The sequence below is a fragment of the Panthera onca genome, chromosome E2, assembly GCF_046562875.1.
Source record: "Panthera onca isolate mPanOnc1 chromosome E2, mPanOnc1 haplotype 2, whole genome shotgun sequence".
Taxonomy (NCBI): domain Eukaryota; kingdom Metazoa; phylum Chordata; class Mammalia; order Carnivora; family Felidae; genus Panthera; species Panthera onca.
Genome location: NC_138353.1, coordinates 32,767,981 through 32,787,266, shown reverse-complemented (window position 1 = coordinate 32,787,266; position 19,286 = coordinate 32,767,981). Strand labels below are relative to the sequence as shown.

The 19,286-nt window shown below is 52.0% G+C and overlaps 1 protein-coding gene across 7 annotated transcripts in view; it reads right to left on the bottom strand.

Annotated features, from left to right (window-relative positions):
* The window catches only part of SLC6A2 (solute carrier family 6 member 2), a 58,419-nt gene that overhangs the window by 25,818 nt on the left and 13,315 nt on the right, over window positions 1–19,286 (bottom strand). For 5 of the 7 annotated variants that reach the window (XM_060651910.3, XM_060651909.3, XM_060651907.3 and 2 more), the window contains exons 3-4: window positions 9,340–9,471; window positions 7,173–7,410 (exon numbers count right to left, since the gene is read on the bottom strand). In XM_060651910.3, the coding sequence (XP_060507893.2) occupies window positions 7,173–7,410; window positions 9,340–9,471 (370 nt within the window). The remainder of the gene's footprint in view (window positions 1–7,172; window positions 7,411–9,339; window positions 9,472–19,286) is intronic. The other 2 variants (XM_078438725.2, XM_060651913.3) reach the window with 1 other exon arrangement.

The window sequence follows — 19,286 nt, the reverse complement described above, 5'->3', positions numbered from 1 at the left end:
CCTGACTTAGTTTCCTCTCTTATGTCCTGAGAGAGAGACAGGGAGGAAGAGAGAAGGGGAGGGGAGGGAGAGGGAGGGGAGGAGGAGGGGAGGTAGGGGTGGGGAGAGGAGAAACAGCTCAAGGAAAGGGAAGGGAAAGGACAGAAAGCAGGTGGGTGCATCCAAAAATTGACAGAGAACTAGAATCAGGTCCTGAACCCACCTGACTCTTAATTCTCCTTCCTCATTGTTTCATGGGCCAAATATTGAATGGTGTCAATAACCATTTGGCCAATTTGACTATTAAAAGCATGAGAAAAAGGCACCGGACCAGCTGTACTTGTCCTGAAAGTTGCTAAAATGACGTGAGTGCGTGTCCAACCGGATGGCTGAAATGCCCCCACGCGCGTGTGAAATCCACGGTCAGGCTCGCAGGCTTTGTCTAGAGAGTTCGCCAGTGTAAAGGCCAGACTCCTGAGCTGATTCCCAGGAAAAGAAATGTGACCCCAGCCTCTCCCCAGCAGGCCCCGAGCCTCAGGGGTTTAGTACAAGTAACTTGGGTTTGTTGGACTCTTCCAGCAGTTTAATGAAAATGAATCATCGGGAAGTATCTGGTCCAGGCTTTCCAAAGTCCGCGGGCCAAACGGGCTCAGTTTCTTACTTGACATTTGAGCACAGAGGGTTGGAGCCGGGGAGGAGGGAGCGTCTCTGTCCCACCAGGAACAGGCAGGGGGTAGAAGTTTTCTGTCTCCGGAGCATGTTCACCAAGGGTGCCCTTTGGAAAGTTCCAGAGAGCGTCAGGGTTTCTTTTAGCTGCGGGTTGTCTGGCTTCAGGCCCAGAGCCTGGGGAGAATAGTGGTTTTGTTCCCTTGGATGGTTTTTCCAATCCATCAGCCTAAATGAGTACAAGATGGCAATGACCCTGGCCAGCGGGCTCTGAGGGAAGAGAAGAAACGACCTAGCCTTCCTCAGGGCTGGCACCGGGGGTCCCACTTGCTGGCTCCCCAGACTGAGACGGGGGTGACTCTCTTAAAGCAGAAACATCTAGATACCAGGGCCGTGCGCCATTAAGAAAAATCCACTTGACAGTTCATGACTTACGGACTGCAAAGCACACGACAGCAAGCTCAGGGTGAGAAAGAGGTGCGCGAAATGGGCTGCCGTCTACCTGCAGAGACGCCTGCGCTCGGGTCCCCGGCCCACGGCCCCAAGACTCTCGTCGGGCGGGAGGAGGAAGACCGGAGAAGCCTGGGTGTGGGGTGAGAGCCCTGATCCAGACGACCTGGCTTCGGATCCCAGCCCTGCCACTTGCCGAAAACCCGACCCGCCACCTTCTTATCTGCGAGAGAGGAGTCATTTCCAACCCCGCCACCTCCGAAAACGAAACGGGTCTTGGGTGGAAAGAGATCGGGGTGCCCAGCTCATGGTGCTGTGAGGCTTGTGGGGGGTGGGGGAGGCGGCGAGCTCTGCGGAGCACGGGGCTGCTAAAATACGCCCCGGATGCCGCTCCCCGCCGCGTGCCCCAAGTCCCCAGGTCCCGCACGAAGACCGGTGTCTTTGTCCACCACATTCTGCTCACATCTGAGCCGGGAGGGAGTTCAGGGCTGTAACTGAAGTGACCCGCGTCTCAAAACCCAACTGGCCTCTCTCTCTCCTGCCGGGGCAGACCTGCCGGCCGTTAGGACGTCAGAAGAGGAACCAAATAATGACTAGACTAGAGACGACCAACGCTATCGTTTTCCGTTTTAATTTACAAGGACAAGGGTTGCCCAGAGCAGAAAGGAAAGTCATGTTTTTTTCCTCTAGCACGAGATGATGAAGGGGAGAGCTTGGAACCAATTAAACGTATCAACAGCACCCTCTGTCCCGGCTCCTTTGCCACCTCCTGGTCCAAAACCACACTCATAAAGTCAGAAGGCCTAAAACTTCCATCCGCAAGCTCCCCAAAGGTTCTGGGGTTTTCTGAGGCTCCGCTCCTCAGAAGCAGAGTGAAGGAGGGGCGCCTGGGTGGCTCAGGCGGTTGGGCGTCTGATTTTGGCCCAGGTCATGATCTCGTGGTTCACGAGTTCGAGCCCCGCGTTGGGCTCTGTGCAGACGGCTCGGAGCCTAGAGCCTGCTTCGGATTCTGTGTCTCCCTCTCTCTCTCTCTCTCTCTGCCCCTCCCCTGCTCACGCTCTGTCTCTCTCACAAAAATAAATAAAACATAAAAAAATTAAAAAAATAAGTAAATAAAAGTGAAGACGGCCCCACAACAGGACACTGCTGGGATGTCAGCCTGAAGCAGGAAAAATCTTGCTCTGTCTGAGACCGAAGAGCACAGTGGTCAAGACAGTGGTTGTCACCCTCGGCTGAACAGTAGAATCACCAGAGGAGCCAAACCCCCCATGTTCTGGCTGCAACCAGACCGATGAAATCGGCGTCTCTGGGTGCAGGGTCCAGGCATCCGTATCTTTCTGGGTGGTTCTGAATCGCTGGGCTGGGAGCCTGGCTTTTCCACCCAGACTTCCTGGGTTCAAACCCATTCCAAATGTCACTTCTAAACTACATGACCCTGGACAAGTCGTTTCCTGCTTGCGCCTGTTTCCTCCTTCGTGACACGATGATAGTTCTAGACTGGCCACGGTGGTCAGGGTGAAAAGGCACTGTGCATAGTGACTGGGACATAATCTAGGCCGGACAAAGGTTAGTTGTGACTGTGGCAATGTTTCTGAGTAGTCATGGCCATTTATAATGGGTCGAATCCAATACGACCCAGAGGTTAGGACTGCAGGCTCTGGATGTCACTGTCTGGCGAGGCAGGGGCTGGGGTGGGGAGAGGGAGGGTCCCAGGGGCAAAGCAGGGGCAGGTGTTCACTCACGGCCTATAGCACAAGCTGCCTGGGCCCATTGTCCTATAAGCACAAGCTGCCTGGGCCCAAATCTTGGCTCTGTGCAGTACTGGCCGTGGGGCCCTGGGGCCCTGGGGCAGTGCTTATATTCACAGCCTCCTTGTGCGTGCACTTGGGGAGGCAGGGGGTAGTTACAGAAACCTCGTGGGGTTGGGGTGAGGCTTAAATTGAAATAACACATGCAAAGAAGTCAGCAGAAAGCTGGACACATGTGCGTGATGGGGAGGGAGACAGGGATAACACTGTTAATGCAAAACGGATGTTTGCTTTAAGCAACGGCAACGCCTCAGTCCTCGAGGGGTTTCAGATGTGCTTCAATCTGCATTTGATGACAACTTTGGACCCTCTCCCCTCCAAGTCCCACACCTATGTCATTTCGCACATGTCTGCTGGAAGCCCACAGGAAACACAGATGGTGGAGGGGACATGCAGGTCAGGGACCGGCAAGTTCTCGACACTGGCTCGTTGAGGGCAGCTCCTAGGCCCTGAGCGCCTAATTTCCCAAGCCCCAGGAGGCACAAGGCTCTCCAGAGGCCACTTTTAACCAAACTGTATCTCTTTGGCCCTCCTGCCCTGAGATGGAAGGGATGGAAACTGGCCTAGGATAAGCCCAGTCTCCAGACAATCAGGACGCATCCCCGGGGCCTTGGAGTAGAGAATCCATAGCACTGAAGGAAGCTGGTCCTCGCATTTTGTCTTTTATGAATCTGTCTTTTCTCATCCTCTGGACCAGAACTATCCAACGTGGTAGCCACGGGCCACATGTGGCTATTTAAAGGTAAATTGATGAAGATTAAATAAAATTTAAAAACTTAACTCTTCAGTCACACTGGCCATGTTTCGATGGCTCCACTGGCCACACGTGGCCCCCTCTTGAGCTGCACAGATAGAGAACATTCCTATCACCGCAGGGCAGCACTGCTCTAGACCAGGAGTCGGCGAGCCGTGGCCCCCAAGCCAAGTCCAGGCCATAGCCTGTGAGCTAAGAATGGTCTTTGTCTTTGGAAAGGATAAAATGAAACAAAGCAGAATATGCAAGAGACATACATGCTCCTCAAGGCCTCAAATATTTGCTATCTGGTTTTTACAGAGGAGCTTGTCACAGCCTACTCCAGACCCCGTACGCCTCACGAGTGAGGTCCCGGTGAGATTTCCCTGTCCCACCCCACAGCTGTAACAGGACTTCCTGCTTATCTGTGAACACTTGTGTCTCGATTGTTAAAACGGGGCTTGTCCCCGCCCGAGGAAAAAAGACAACACAAGCTGCATTCTGAAGAGCCCGACGTGCAAACATTTTCACATTAGGTGACCAAAACCAAGTTGACCTCAAGACATAAAAGGATGGAGTTGAGGGGGCGCCTGGGTGGCTCAGTCGGTTGGGTGGCCGACTTTGGCTCAGGTCATGATCTCACGGTCCGTGAGTTCGAGCCCCGCGTCGGGCTCTGTGCTGACAGCTCAGAGCCTGGAGCCTGTTTCAGATTCTGTGTCTCCCTCTCGCTGACCCTCCCCTGTTCATGCTCTGTCTCTCTCTGTCTCAAAAATAAATAAAACGTTAAAAAAAAAAATTAAAAAAAAAAAAAAAAGGATGGGGTTGAGGATGACAGGGGAACCACAAATAAACATTGACGGTTCTGGATGAAAACCACAGAGTAAAACAACTCTCCGCGAGCCCGTACAGATGTCAATGAACGACGGAGGAGATGCAAATCAAAGCCACCATGAGATATCAGAACCTCACACCTGGTAGAATGACCACCATCAAAAAAAACAAGAGGTAACAAGAGCTGGTGAGGATGTGGAGAAAAGGAACCCTCGTGCACCGTTGGCGGGAATGCAAACGGGTGCAGCCGCTGTGGGAAAGAGTATGGAGGCTCCTCAGAGAGTTACGAATACAACTGCTAGCTGATCCAGCAATTTCACGGCTGGGTATTTATCCAAAGGAAGTGGAAACACTAACTCAAAAAGATGTCTGCACCCCTGTGTTCACAGCATTATTTATAATAGCCAAGACATGGAAACAAGATATCCATGGATGCATGAATGTATAAAAACGATGGAGTGTGTGTGTGTGTGTGTGTGTGTGTGTGTGTGTGTACGGAGAGACAAAGTGTGATATACACATATGTATACACACACACGTACACACACACATACACACACAAACTACGGTGTGTTGTATATATGTATTGTGTATGTATGTACTAGAGATATATATATATACACACAACACAAAATATATATGTAATATACAATATTTTTATACTTATATAAAATTTATGTAAGTGTATATAAAATATATAATTTATCTATATACATAAAATATTCACGTGAAAAAAATGGATATCCTTCCATTTGTGATGACATGGACAGCCCTGAAGGGCGTTATGCAAAGCAAAATAAGTCAGACAGAGAAAGACAAATACCATAGGATCCCACTTATACGTGGAAACTAAAAAATTTTTTACAAAGATAAAGAAAACGAACTGGTAGTTGCCAGAGGCAGGCGGTGGGAGTGGTCAAACTGGGTGAAGGTGGTAAAAAGGTACAAACTTCCAGAAGCTATAAAATAAAGAAATCATGGGGATGTAATGTACAGCGTGGTGAGTCCAGTTAACAATCCTACTGTATATTTGAAAGTTGCTAAGAGGGCAGATCTTGAAAGTTCTCATCACAAGGAAAAAAAATTTGTAACTGTGGGTAGTGATGAATGCTAACTAAACTTATTGTAGGAATCATTTTGCAATATATACATGTGTCAAATTATTGTACACCTGAAGCTAGTATGAAGTTATACGTCAATTATATCTCAATAAAAAAATGCATCAGTAAATGATAGAATGAAGGAATAAATAGGGGGAAAGGGACAACTCTTCCTTACAAAAGAATCCCAATCAATTCATCTAGAGGGAATGATGGGAACAGAAAATCACAATTAGCAAATGCTATGATAATAATCTTTGCTGGCAAGAATCATTGAAGGATGCTGAGGATGTGGGGTAAGGATGATGAGAAACAAGATATTTACATAACCTCGAGAGGTTCCCGCAGAAGACACTTGTTAATTACAAAGGGAATAATGGTCTCTCCACACAGAAGGAAGCTGGCAGGTACCGTCTTAGCCAAGCGATCAAGGTTCCCATCCCCAGTAATAAGAGGCATCGTGTCCCTCCTGATACGGCGCACTGAGAAGGACACAGCATCATCTCTATGGTATTCTTATCAAAAATGCCTAACCTCAGTTTAATCGGGAGAAGATAGCAAACCAACCCACACTGAGGCCTAATTCACAGAATAACTGACCAGTACTCTTCAAAAGTGTCAAGGTCATGACACTCAAGGAAAGACCAGAGAACTCTCACAGACTGGGGACTAAGGGGAAGGGACAGCTAAATGCCACGTGGCACTCTGGGCTGGATCCTGGACCAGAAAAGGACGTTAGTGAGAAAACAGACGAATTCGAAAAAAGGCCTTTAGCAGGTTAGTTAACAGTATATGAACGTTAATTTTCAGATTTCAATCACTGCACTAGGGTTATATAAGGTGTCGACAGACGAGACTGAATGCAGGGTGTACAAGAGCTCTACATGTTACTTACCCAACTTTTCTGTATCTACAATGATTTCAACATAAAACGTGTCTTTTTAAAAAAGACATTCTGTCTTCTACCACCAGTCAGTGCCTTTCAGGCACACATGGTCCACATACTTCCCCCGAGCCGCACATAGCTGGCCTGCTTCTCGCTTTCTGAATTTCACCGACAACCTTCAACCTGGAAGCCCCAGAGGGACAGCAGCGCAGGTGGGCCACATGGCAGCTTCAGGACCAGTTCCATTTGGGTTCAAGCTCCAGTTCCATCAGCTGCTGGCTGAGCCCCTAGATGTTCCCTTGGTTGGCTTCATCAGTGTTCACGTCACCTCCTCAGACAAGCCCTCCCTGGCCACCCGAGCTAATGGTCCTTTCCCCCCATATACCTGGTGTTCGTTCTTTAAGAGCACCTACACTCCCTAAAATGTGTTTTATTTCCTGAAGGGCACGTCGACTCTCTAGAGAAACGTTCTTGCTTCCTTACATGTTTACTAGGGTATTTCCCCGCACCCCCACTCTCCCGGGCCAGAACACAGGGTCCTCCACTGCCCTGGCCAGGGCTGTATCCTCAGCTCCCAGCCCAGGGTCAGGCCCGTGGTGGCTTCTCAGTGCCCCCTACAAATGCCAACCGGGGTGGTTTTCCTTAGTGGTCGGCCCAGGTCCTGCCCCGCACAGGTCTCGGTGCGCCCGAGTGAATAGGACAAGGGGTCGATGACTTACTCGTAAAACTCTGCTGCCGGCGTGAACTTGTACTTGGAGTACTTGGTGTGGTTGCCCAGCACAGAGCTGTTGAGGAGCTTGGGGTCGGTGCAGTTGGGGCTGTTCCAGGCATGGCCGCAGTCGGTCCAAGGCAGCTTGAGGGTGAAGGAGGAGAAGAGGTAGTAGAGAGACCAGGCGATGATGACGTTGTAGTAGAAGCCAACGTAGATGGCGATGAGGATCACAGCGTAGCCAACTCCTGGGCGGGGGCAGAGAGGGATCAGGCGCGGGCTTCCCCGGGCCCAGCCCCAGAGCTACCTCTCTCGGGGAGCCAGCTCCAACCATGGCACGACCCAACCCCTACGCCCCTCCTTCTCTGCAGCAGGTTGTCAGAGCCTCACCTCCATGCCCTGGGAGCCCACGACCCCTTCGCCTGAGTGCTCTCTCTTGCCTCTCTTGCCCACTCCTCAGGCAGGCCAGAAGTGTCAGGACCCTAATGTCCCCAGGGAGCAGCCAGAGCATATGTACCGGAGCGTATGGAGGCACCAGAGTGTGAGTATCCCAGACCCCTCACCCCCTGGGCCGAGTAAGCGGGAGGCATGCTAACAGTCTCTCCCAGTGGGATGGGCCCCTGCTCCATGGTGGAACAGGCTTGATTGACACACCTTTTATTGGCTGACACCCTCCCCTCTGTCCCTCACAGTCTTTCCTAGAATCGACTCCCCAAATAACTCCCTCCACAAATCCTTGTCTCAGGACGTGCTTCTGGGAAACCCCAAACAAGCAGTCCCTGATTAGCGCTTCAGTCCTGGGTGTTCTCTGGGCCCTCCTTTCAACCATCTGCTCCATGCTTGGGCCAATCTCATCTTCCTGAATATGCCGGAAGCTCTTCTTGGGCTAGCCAGTTCTAGGGCTTTTGCCTACAGTAGACATTTTTTTTTTTTTTTTTTTTTTTTTTTTTGGCCTGTGCAATATTGATTAAGGGAGTAGCCTTAAGTGTTCTTAGCATGTGAGGTTTGGGTGAGGCTAATCCCTCACTTCCTTGATCTGGCTGTAGACACACGACTCAGGCCTGGCCAACCAGAGTTCTGCTTCCCCACAGCCATAGGGATTGGTTGATAGGTAAACATACGACTCAAGTTAAACCAAGGAGAGTCTTCTCTGGGATCTTTACTGATGATAAAAAGGTGTTTTCGATTTATTCTGTCACTGGTAAACTTGGTAGGATTTAATCTTGTTGTTAATGGCCGGTTTTGCTAGCACCTGAGAAGAATATGCCTGAGACGGATGCTAACACCGACTTCAGACGGGGAGAGGTGGAGAGAGATTCCAGATAATACTGTTCAAGGACCTGGATCAAGCTGTACCCGAAGCTAGCAGAAACTCTTGGACTTAACCATATCATAAGCCAAAAATTCTTTTTACATGAAAGCCACTTTGAGCAGGATTTCTGGAAGTTAAACTAAAAAGTCCTAACCAATACACATGTCTTATAAGCCTCTTACCAGCCTCTGTCTACTACACGACTGAGTAGAAGGCAGTCGGGAGACAGGTGCCAGCTGAGAAGAGGCTCATAAGGATCATACTGGCCCTCAGTGCCACCCGGGCCCAGTTCACTAAGCAGTGCTTGGGAGACACAAATTCTGATTCCATACCCTTCTCGTAGACATATGGGGGCCAAGAAATGTCAGTTGCTATGGCTATTTTTTCCCAGATGTGCTCCAAGTCCCAAATGCAAGCAGGCTTCATCACCTGTCCCAGATGTGATCGATTAGTCGTGGCTGCTGTATTCAGGACTGTGAGACAATTTCCTAGCTGAGCCCAGAAAGGTCTACGATCTATTTATCATGTCTGCCATGGGAGCAAGAGGGGAGAGTAGAGGCATGTGTTGAGTACTTCTAGCACTTTTGTAAATATTTCCCATACAGGAAACAGACACCCTCTGGTCAGTCAGCAGCGGAGGCTGGACTGGTACCCAGGCTCCCAGACTCTCTAGGCTAAGCTGGCCTTGACACACCAAGGGCTCTCCGTGTAGCTTGCAATGGTGGATGCTTTTGACCTTGCCAATACCTACGAATCCCACAAGAGAGCTGGTCTACCCCTCGGATCCCACCTTTGGAGCAGTTTCTCCAGGGGCACCAAGGAAATCTTTTGGACACTGCTTGACTCCCCTGCACCCATCCTTTACCTTTGAAAAATGGGCAGATCTTCCACACTGTGGCTGCCCCTTCTCGGTTGTACTGGCCCAGAGCCAACTCCATGTAGAACAGGGGCATCCCAGCAATGATAAGGAACAGGGTGTACGGGATCAGAAAGGCACCTGGAGGACACAGAGGCAGAGCGTGACTCCCTGGACCCCTGGCCAGCCTTGCGTCTGCCCCCTGCACCTGCTTGGATCAATGTCTACCAGAGCCTAAGTGTCCTCAGTTATCTGCTCCTTGGCCACTTCCCAAGGGGTGTTTTGTGGTAGGGAAAGAGATTTAACACAGAGCACTCAAGACAAATAATCGTAACAGTAACAGTAACAGTAATTGTTGTGGGACCAGGAAAAACCATCACTATGATAATGAGGTTGTGTGGTCAAATCAGTAAAATCTGGGTTAATCAAAGCTGAACGAGCTTGTTCCTGGAAGGATTCTTCTGGCCTTGGATACACATAGGCACACACTATGAAGCACCATGAAGACGCTTAGAGGTATAGTCTTTACCAACTTCATTTAAATGCAGAACCTTTTCTTTCATGGATCACCACTCTGGGGAATGCCAGTTGCCCCAAACCCTCCTTTTAAAGGTCAGAAAACTGACATCAGTGAGGGAGAGACAGTGCCCAAAGCCTCACACGATTGAGTTTCTAACTTTGCTTATATTTGTCTCATTTTCAGGTCACATGGGGCTTTCCCAAACACAATCTCACTGGATTATTAGTTTCACAGCTGCTCAGAGACATGATCAGACAGGGTCATTATGTCCCCCACCTCCGGGGGAAACTGAGGGCAGGGAAGGGAGTTGAATCAGGCCTGTTCTTGCTACTGGTAAGGGACAGAAGCAGGATTCACATTTAGGTCTTCGAACGCATCAGGCTCCCCCTGCTACAGGCGACTGAAGGCAAATAATCCCTAGAGCGAGCGTCTGACCAGGGAAGAAACCCACCCAGAGCATCGCAGACACCAGTGAGAGCCCCTGGCCATGGGCAGCAACTCATCCCCGAGAGAATTCCTGCTGGGATGAGACGTGTGTGAGTCTCAGAGATGATGCTCAGCGTGTCCGGCAGCCTGGGGCGAGCTTACCGGGCTCTGACGCCATTAGGTGACTCACTGGGATACGTGCCATGTCAGCCCAGGCTGCCAGCGTGACCGAAGCAAAATGCCAGCTCCTTTTCCTGACGCAGCTGGAGGTGGCCAGGCCAGATCCACACTCGTCCCCGCCTCTGGCCTTTGGCGGAGATGCAGTAGCCTTGGAAACCAAACACTCTCTGGCCCGCCCACACCAGGAAAGTGCAGAAGCCGGGAAATATTTAATGACAGTAGCAGGAGGAATATAACATCCTGTGCCGTGTTCCAGGTGCTTTCCATACAAGGTCTCCTTCGACCTTCACAGTGACCCTAAGATGCAGCGATGATTGCTATCTCCATTTTCCAGACGTGGAAACTGAGGCTCCAAGCTAGCGAGGAATTATGGCAAAGTCACGCGGCACCCCAGGTTCAAACTCACCCAGTCTCACTTACTCAGGCTGAGCCCCCACTTTCTTCCCAGGGCTGCTCCTCGGGAAGCCCAGGGATCTTAAGGACAAAGCGTGAAGTGTCGGCCCCAGTGCTCTGGGATCCAGTCCCTTCCGAAGCAAGAGAAGGACCAGCACTGTGGGCACAGGAAAGACACTAGCAGGAAGTGAGTCCCTCCTACGTATCATGTAGGCACGGGGCCCTGGACATCCGTGATCCCATCGACCCTAAGTCTGAGGTAGCAACTGCTATGCCCATTTCTCAGAGGGGGAAACTGAGGCTTGGAGAAATCCAGTGACTTGACCAAGGTCACCCAGCCAGTAAGTGATGGATCTGGGGTTTGGCCCTAGGTCTGCCTGCCTCCAGAGCTCCAGAGCCATTCCCAACATAATTTGTAGACGCCAGAATATTCTAGCTTCAGTGAGGGACGTGAGGCTGAACAGGGTCTCAGAGGGGAGGCTGTCCTGGAACTGGGGATCTGGGGCCAGCTTAGCCATCTCGTCAGTTGGGCATATATACTGGTCCAATACCCCATCCCCTGCTCCCTGCTGGACCTCTTTGAATGCCCACGTGCCACCCTCTGTCGTCCCCTCCTCATTTCTTGCTTTCAGACTCCACCTTGTCCTTCTCCCTCTCCCACACGCAGAGAGGGCCGACCTGGTACCTGAGCTCTCGTCTGTCCACGGTGCTGGCAGTAGTGGTAGTGGCGATGGAACGGACGCTGGTAATGTGACAGAGGTAGTTGGTGGTGGTGATGGTGACATTGGTGCACATCTGTTATATGATGAGCCACACACTGAGCTTTTATGTAATTCTTCATTTGCAATCATCCCTGAGACGTAATTACTGCTATTTCCACTCAACAGATGAGGAAACTGAGGCTAAGAAAGGTTAAGTTGCTTGTCCAGACTAGAATAATCTGGACATCCCTTTGAGCCCCACTCCGTCTCCCACCGCCTTGCTACTGCCCTCGGGAGACGGGAGCCAGAGAGTAGGGGAAACAGACGCATCTGACTGTTGAATAGGTCTGAAGACTGAGGTCGGTGGCCCGAGGGACGGCGGGGAAGGAAAGAGCGGGGCTCACGGCTCAGATGTTGGCACTGGCATTCCTTTCCACAGCGAAGGGAAAGAGCAACGTCAGCCAACTAACCAGGCGTCTCACTCGGGCCAATGTCCCCCACTCCAAAACTCTGGGTGGCCGGAGGTTTACAACGGGTTTACAACAGGTAGGTAAATTGCCCAGTTGGACATTCGTCTCCTCTTGTGCTTGGCTGGGAGTGCCAGCAGAGGAGATTAGGAGGGAGGATGACAGGTCTGCACAAGCCCGAGGCTCTTCTCTGTGAGCGCCTGTGATGTGAGCCCAGCCACTGCTTCAGGAGGAAACAGCCCAAGAACACTCCAGAATGATGGAGCAGCTGAGTGTGCATAAAAACCAGAAAGCTGCCCAGGGGCCAGTGCCTTATTCCGAAAGAAGACACTGACCAGCTGGCTGGGCCAAGCCCCCTTGCAGAAAGATCTGGAGGGAGCTGGAGCAGGGCTGGAGAGCCAGAAAGGGGTTTCAGGGATGCCTGAGGTCAGCCGAGGAGGCCTCGCTTAGAAACAGCCCCGCAGCAGCTCCTGGGAAACTGAGGCTGGACTGCAAACTTTCCAGAAGCTACTGCCCCGCAAGGCCCATAACCACCACATCCCCAAGGCCCTGCTACGTGGCAGTACCAGCTGCAAACCGGCCTTGCACAGGGTCTGAGAGCTGAGAACCTCAGACGCCACAGCCCACAATCCTGTCTTGATTCTGGAATGCTCTCTCTGGTTACGGAGGTCCTGGTGTACAGACCCAGAGGAGCACCCACAGGGCATATCTCCTGAGGCTCTCAGCTCCTGGCAGTCTTCACACAAATGCACGCACACAGATGCACACCCGTGCACACTCGTGACCCTTCTGCACAGTGACACACACGAACACCCGAGGAAAGACCTGTGGGCCGTAAAAGAGACTCTGACAAATGGCCTTCGGATGAATTTAGTAAGGAAAGCATCCGTCCCATCACTGCTAGCCCAGGGCACACTGCCTGCAACCTCACCATTAAAGAGGCACCGCACTGGTCAGAGAGGGGTTCTGGAATCTTCTGTACAAATGCCAAGCCCTCAGGAAGTGAAGCCCAGGGGCACCAAGTTCTGAGTGGGATGCGCTGGGGCAGATGAGGAGGGCAAATGAGAGGAGCTCAGGAAAGGGGAGGGAATGTCTACAGGGCCCTCAGCAGGAGGCAGAAGGGCGGAGGCCCACTGGGAATCCAGGGTGAGCTGGAGAGAGTATGACCAGGGAGGGGCTGCAGGAAGGAGAGCTGGGTCCCTCAGGGAACCCACTTCCCAGTCTGCTGAGGGCCAGATGCCTCCAGCTGTGCCTTCTGGCCACAGCCTGATATATCAAGAAGTGAAGACTCGTGGGACTGTTCCCTCGGTGCCCGTGGCTCAGCTGTGGATGGGCAGTGGCTGCGGCTTTCGCCAGAGTTCCAAGAAAACCTCGGTCAATGCCGAGAGTAGCCAGATTTGTGCCCTCGCCCTGAACACCCTGAAGGCATAGTAGACATAAGGGCGGGCACAAGAGAGGGTGACATCTGCATGAGAGCCGGTGCTGCTCGCGGCAGGCACGCGGGTGGGGCCGGGGGGCAAGGTGGCCCTGGCATTGGACACCGCACATGGCCACGGTTTTCCACATGACCCATCAGGCTGCACCTTTTAAATCAAACATGCTCTATCTTCGTGCCTCAACAAGTGCACGTTCATAACTGTTCTATCATAAGGTTCCGTTTTGGAGCCCTCGCCTCTGAGAGCCCTGTGCCACAACGGGGCGGTGAAGGGGGGAGCCCCACCTCAGCTCTGTCCAGGGACACGCAAGGCCTTTTGCACGTATGTATGGACTATTGCACACACATGTCTAAGCTCTGTCCACACCCCTGCAGACCACAGGCCTCTGGCCTCCCCTGGGGCCTGCGGCCTGTGCACATTACAGAAGGAATGAAGCGAGAGGCCCGTTCAGACCCAGAAGGAGGTTGGGGCGTTTGCACAGGGAATGACTGGGAACCGGTATCTGGAGTGGTGGCGGGGGTGGGGGGAGGGGGGGCAGTGTTCTCGGTGGGCAGGCCTCGGTGAGAAGGGAAAGAGGGCGGAGCAGGGCTGTCTAAAGCACAGGGCCCGGGGAAGACCCCCTGTGACACAGTATGGAATATGGATACAGTAAAACCTTGGTTTGCAAGCATAATTCATTCCAGAAACATGTGTCCAAATCCAAAGCACTTGTATATCAACGCGGATTTCCCCATAAGAAATAAGGGAAACTCAGATGATTCATTCCACAGCCCCAAAATATTCATATAAAAATGATTACAATATGGTAATAGGACGCAAAATAAGAAGGAAAATTCAAAACATAAAGAAAAATAAACAGATTAACCTGCGCTTACCTTGGAAAACCTTCGTGGCTGGTGTAAGGGAGATGGGAGAGAGGAGGGTTACTGTGTAGGATGACTTTCACTATCCCTAACAGAATCTCTGCTATCTATCGGCTCAATGGAATCTTTTTCTTTTCGCACGACTTTAACCAGGAGCTTATCCAATGACCTAGAAGGAAGCCAAGCATTCCTAAGCTTCCTCTTGTATAGAAAAGCAAAGGACTGTCCATCGGTGCTTTGAAGGGACAAAAATACACTACTGCCAGTCATGGGCACCTTCCAACGTTCTGGAAAAGTCACTGATTTCTGCCAAACACTGCGGCCTGAGACGGAGCACCTGAGCCTAGGTGTGAGAGAGAGAGAGAGAGAGAGAGAGAGAGAGAGAACGATTGGCTCTGAATCATTGGCTCCGTTGTGATCATGTGACATTCAACGTCACGTACCACTCGTATTGCAAGACATCATTGCTTTATCAAGTTAAAATTTTTTAGAAATGTGTGCCTCGTCTTGCGGAAACACTCGAAAAACAAGTTACTCGCCATCCAAGGTTTTACTATATCTGGTCTCTGCTCTGGGTTTCTGAGACAGAGCTCTTAAAAACCCCTTGTAATTTTCTCCTTCTCTTTTAATGTTTATTCATTTATTCTGAGAAAGAGAGAGAGAGAGAGACAGAGAGAGAGAGAGAGAGGCAGAGAGGGAGAGAGAACACGAACACACGAGCAGGGGAGGAGCAGAGAGAAAATCCCACGCAGGCTCCACGCCTCTGTCAGCGCACAGCCCCACACTGGGCTCCATCTCACCAAGTGTGAGACCATGACCTAAGCCCAAATCACGAGTCAGATGCCCAACCGACTGAGCAACCCAGGTGCCCCAAACCCTTGTAATTTTCTGAGTGGGGGTGATAGGAATGTCTTACACAGGGCTCCTAAGTCCCTTGGAGTTTTCTGGGTGATACGAGTATCTTTCATTCTAATGAGACAATTCCCGGTGAGCTCCTGGACGGGGGCTGGTCACCAGAAGAGCCAAGCCCTGATTAGAAGCTTGGAACTTTCGGCCCCAGGTTCCAACCTCCAGGAAAGAAAGAAGGGCTGGAGACAAATAAAGCTAATATCGATTACGCCCGCGTGATGAAGCTTCCATAAAAATCTCTGCACTACGGAACCTGGAAAACCTCCAGGCTGGTGAACATCAGCACACGCCAGGAGGGTGGCACAGCCCAACTCCATGAGGACAGAAGCTCCCGCACTCAGGACTCGTCCAGAACTTGCCCCATACACCTCCTCATTGGTATCCTTTACCATACCCTTTATAACAAACTGGAAAATGTAAGTTAGTGCTTCCCTGAGTTCTATGAGCTGCTGTGGCACATTACTGACCTGAAGAGAGGATCATGGAAACCCCTGACTTACAGCCAGGTGGTCAGAAGCACAGGTGACAGCTTGAGACCCATGGGTGGCATCTGAAGTGGGGGCAGTCTTGCGGGACTGAGTCCTTAACCTGAGGGGTCTGCCAACTCCCGGTCGCCAGTGTCAGGACTGAATTGTAGGACACCCCGCTGGGGTCTGGGGAGCCGGAGAATTGGCCAGTGCATCTCTGGTTTGCTGTGATAATTGGAGACGATGGAGGAGAAGTAACTACCTGGCGCTTAGCAGGCGCTCTGTAAACGGGAATCACATCCCACCGTCACACCGCAGAGCACGCACAGTGCAACTTTGTAAACTGGAAATCGCCAAGTTGACAAGTGCCTGTGCAGGGGACGGTGGCCGGGTCCTGCACGGAGCACAGCGCCGAAGGCCTGATGGAGGCTCACCAGCACAGGAGGACGTGGAGGAGGTCCCCCGGACCCTTCACGTCCCTATCCCGAGTGAGGCCGGTTACTCCCCCTGTGGCCGTCCCCCTTTCAGAGGTGCCCACGGCCAGCTGAGGCTCTGCTGAACCTGGCAGCCGACCTGTCCCTCTGGCCGGAACTGCTTTTTCGCCTTCCCCAAATCCCTCCCCCGCAGCCTTCACTTTCCACCTTCTTTTTGTCCTTCGCACCATGGAGAATGGAACAGATCAGTCTTGTCCAAAGCAATGCTGTGCACGCTGTGTGTCGGGCATAGGGCCACCCGCCACCCCCACCCCCAAGTCTCTGCCAGTTAAACAGCTGGCTTCACACGGCCATTTCTTTAGAGAAACACTCCACTTCTTACAATAAACGAAGCCCAGATCATTCATGTTTGTCAACACAGACTCTGCCCAGGGTAGGATATTGGAACCATGCGGTGACCACTCATGTTTCCTCCTCCGCGAGACTCATCTGCCCCTGCCCACTGGCCCCAGGATCCCTTTAACCTCAGCCCAAGTGGAGCCTCGCAGCTCTTGAGTCCTCCTGACTTTTACTGAGATTGGCCAGGAGCACGGGTGCACCCCTCTGCAGAAATGCCTGCTGCTCCGGGAGGAAGTTCCACACAAAACGAGCAGCACGGTCACTTTAGGGGCTTCCCGCTGACCTCCGGGCCTTCAATCTGAGACCCGGGAACATCCCCAGCAAGGAGAAATGCCCACTTCCTGACGGATTAACACCCCTGCTCCCTTAAGGAGGGCAAAGGGGGTTAAAAGCAGGGAGACTAGCATTGAGGCTCCCCTCCGCATGGGGCGATTCTCTCTCTGCTGTCAACTTTGCAGGGTCTGACCTGATATTTATTAAGAATTCTGGGGCTTTCCATATAGCTCCTTGAAGGTTCTGGTTTCCTATCTCCATTCTGGTCTCTTCAAAATGAACAAATAAGAGGGCGTTTGGGATGCTCAGAACTGTATTTTGGAAGGCAACACAACTCACAAAGATCAGTAGAACCTCATCCCCCTCATCTGGGATATAATACTTCCAATCACAGAACCCCAAATGACGTTAGCTTTTAAGGATGTTTACAATAGACTAAGAGTTCTCTCAAGATGGGGATTGCCTTTTGCTCATCTCCACGTTCCTGGCATATGATGAGCACATCGGAAATGTTTTCTGGTTAAATAAATGGTTCCCAGAAGGGAGTCACAGGGAAGATGCAGCTAATGAAATCCCCAGGGCCTTCCTTTACTTGCATGGTGACCTAATCCTTAGTTAGGCAGCTGGGTCTGGGACCACAGGACAGGGTGTAGCATTTATCCCCACGAAATCCCATCTTGTTGGAAACAGCTTCTCTAGATCTTTTACGGCCAGCTCAGAGCAGTGAGCCCCCTCCTGCTGATGACCCTGGATTAAAGTCTCAGCTCTAGCCCCCGATGAGCACCTCATTCCTGCAAACTCGTCAGCGGAGGGCCACGCCAGCTGGCCGGCTCATGTGTACCTGAGCCGAACCGTCAGCGTCAGGGTCAGGCTTGGCAAGCTCAGGGTGTAGACGGCCTCCTACAGCCAGGCCGGAGGTGAGGGCATTGAGTCTGCAAACCTCTGACCTCTGTACCAGCCACGCTTCACACCCAGCCTCCAGAAGTCCAGATATTTTGGCCGAGAGGGTTGCCCCCCACGGGCTGTGCATACCTGAGATGCTCAGCTTACTCAGGAAAGGAGGAGAACCCTATCCGGGACCAGAACCACATCTCACGGGACCTGGTGCGGGACTGTTAATCCCCCTTTTCCAGGTGAGGAAAGTGCAGTGGGGCGAGGCTGGACTGCCAGGACCTGGAACAAAGCCTAGGTCTTGCCTCTTGCTTTCCCGTGACCCAGATGTGCCTAATTTCCAGCCTTATTCCCCTTCCTCAGTTCTTCCTTAGAATTAGTTCTGCTCCCTCCAAAACCAGGACGCCACTGGGTCTAGCCTGCGGTTAAAAATCACCAAATGAAAACAATAATAGGCGCGGGTCCATTTATTGAACCCCCACTATGTTGCACACGTCATCACCCTGCTGATGAGAAAGTATACTCTTTCCCCTTCTCTGCAGAAGAAAACTGACGCCCAGAGAGGAGGAGTCCAAGACTACATTTCTAGGAAGTGTCAGGCTCAGATGCAAACGTGGGTCTGTCTGAACCTAGAGACCATGTGTCTGACGGCACAGGACTTGTCTCAAACTGAAGCGGCCGTTGCCAAGACCCCTTCCCTGGCAGGGAGGCAGACATGGGGACCCGGTCGATCTGCCTACGCCTCCCCGGACGTCAGCGCGGCCAGGCCCAAGACCACCACCGGTGCAGGGGGAGTATCTAGCACCCTGAAAATAGCCCCACTGCCCGGCACTCCGTTTGAGAAGGTTCCGAACCCTGGAAATTTCAAGGCATTCCCCATCGGCAGCTTCCCGTATTTGTGCGTCCCAGCAGCTGGCCTATGCGAAGATGTTCAGGCAGGCTCATCTTTCCCAGGAATTAACTCAGAAAGTATTAGCCGGGGGCCTAAACTCCTGGCACTTTTACCATTTCAAAACACCCTCCAGTATGGGCCAGCGTGAGCAGCCAGGCGCGGAGGTTACTTTGGTAAACTGGCACCAGAGGAGAACACAGGCCACGAAATAAACAGGGCGGGTGAGTCCGGGCTTAAGTGCAGAGCCGAGCCAGGTCTTTGGAGAGGGACAGGTCTTGGGGGTCACCTATGCTCACCTCCAGCTGTAGTGGGGAACTCGGGCGTAGAGACGGGCTGGGCTGTGCCCACAGAAACAGAGCTGGGATTCAAACTTGGGTCTTTTGGCTGCTTGCCAACCTGCTTGCCCATCTCAGGGGCTGACTTTAGAATTACATTTAAGAATTGATCCCCAAGGAGCAGCCAGGGGGTCTCCGCAGAGATCAAGCTCAGAAGGGGCCAGCTGAGCTCCCCCAGAGGGGTGAGGAGAAAAGGATCTGCCTTCGAGTCTGCGACGGAAATGGGAGGCTGCCTCCCTCCCCTGTGTCATCCATGGCCACCCCAGCCAGAAATGGAAATTCACTGGGACAACTTCTCCACCCCTTAGCCTGGCATTCAAGGTCTCCGGGGCCGGGCCCCAACTTGTCTCTCCGCCCTTATCGCTGATGG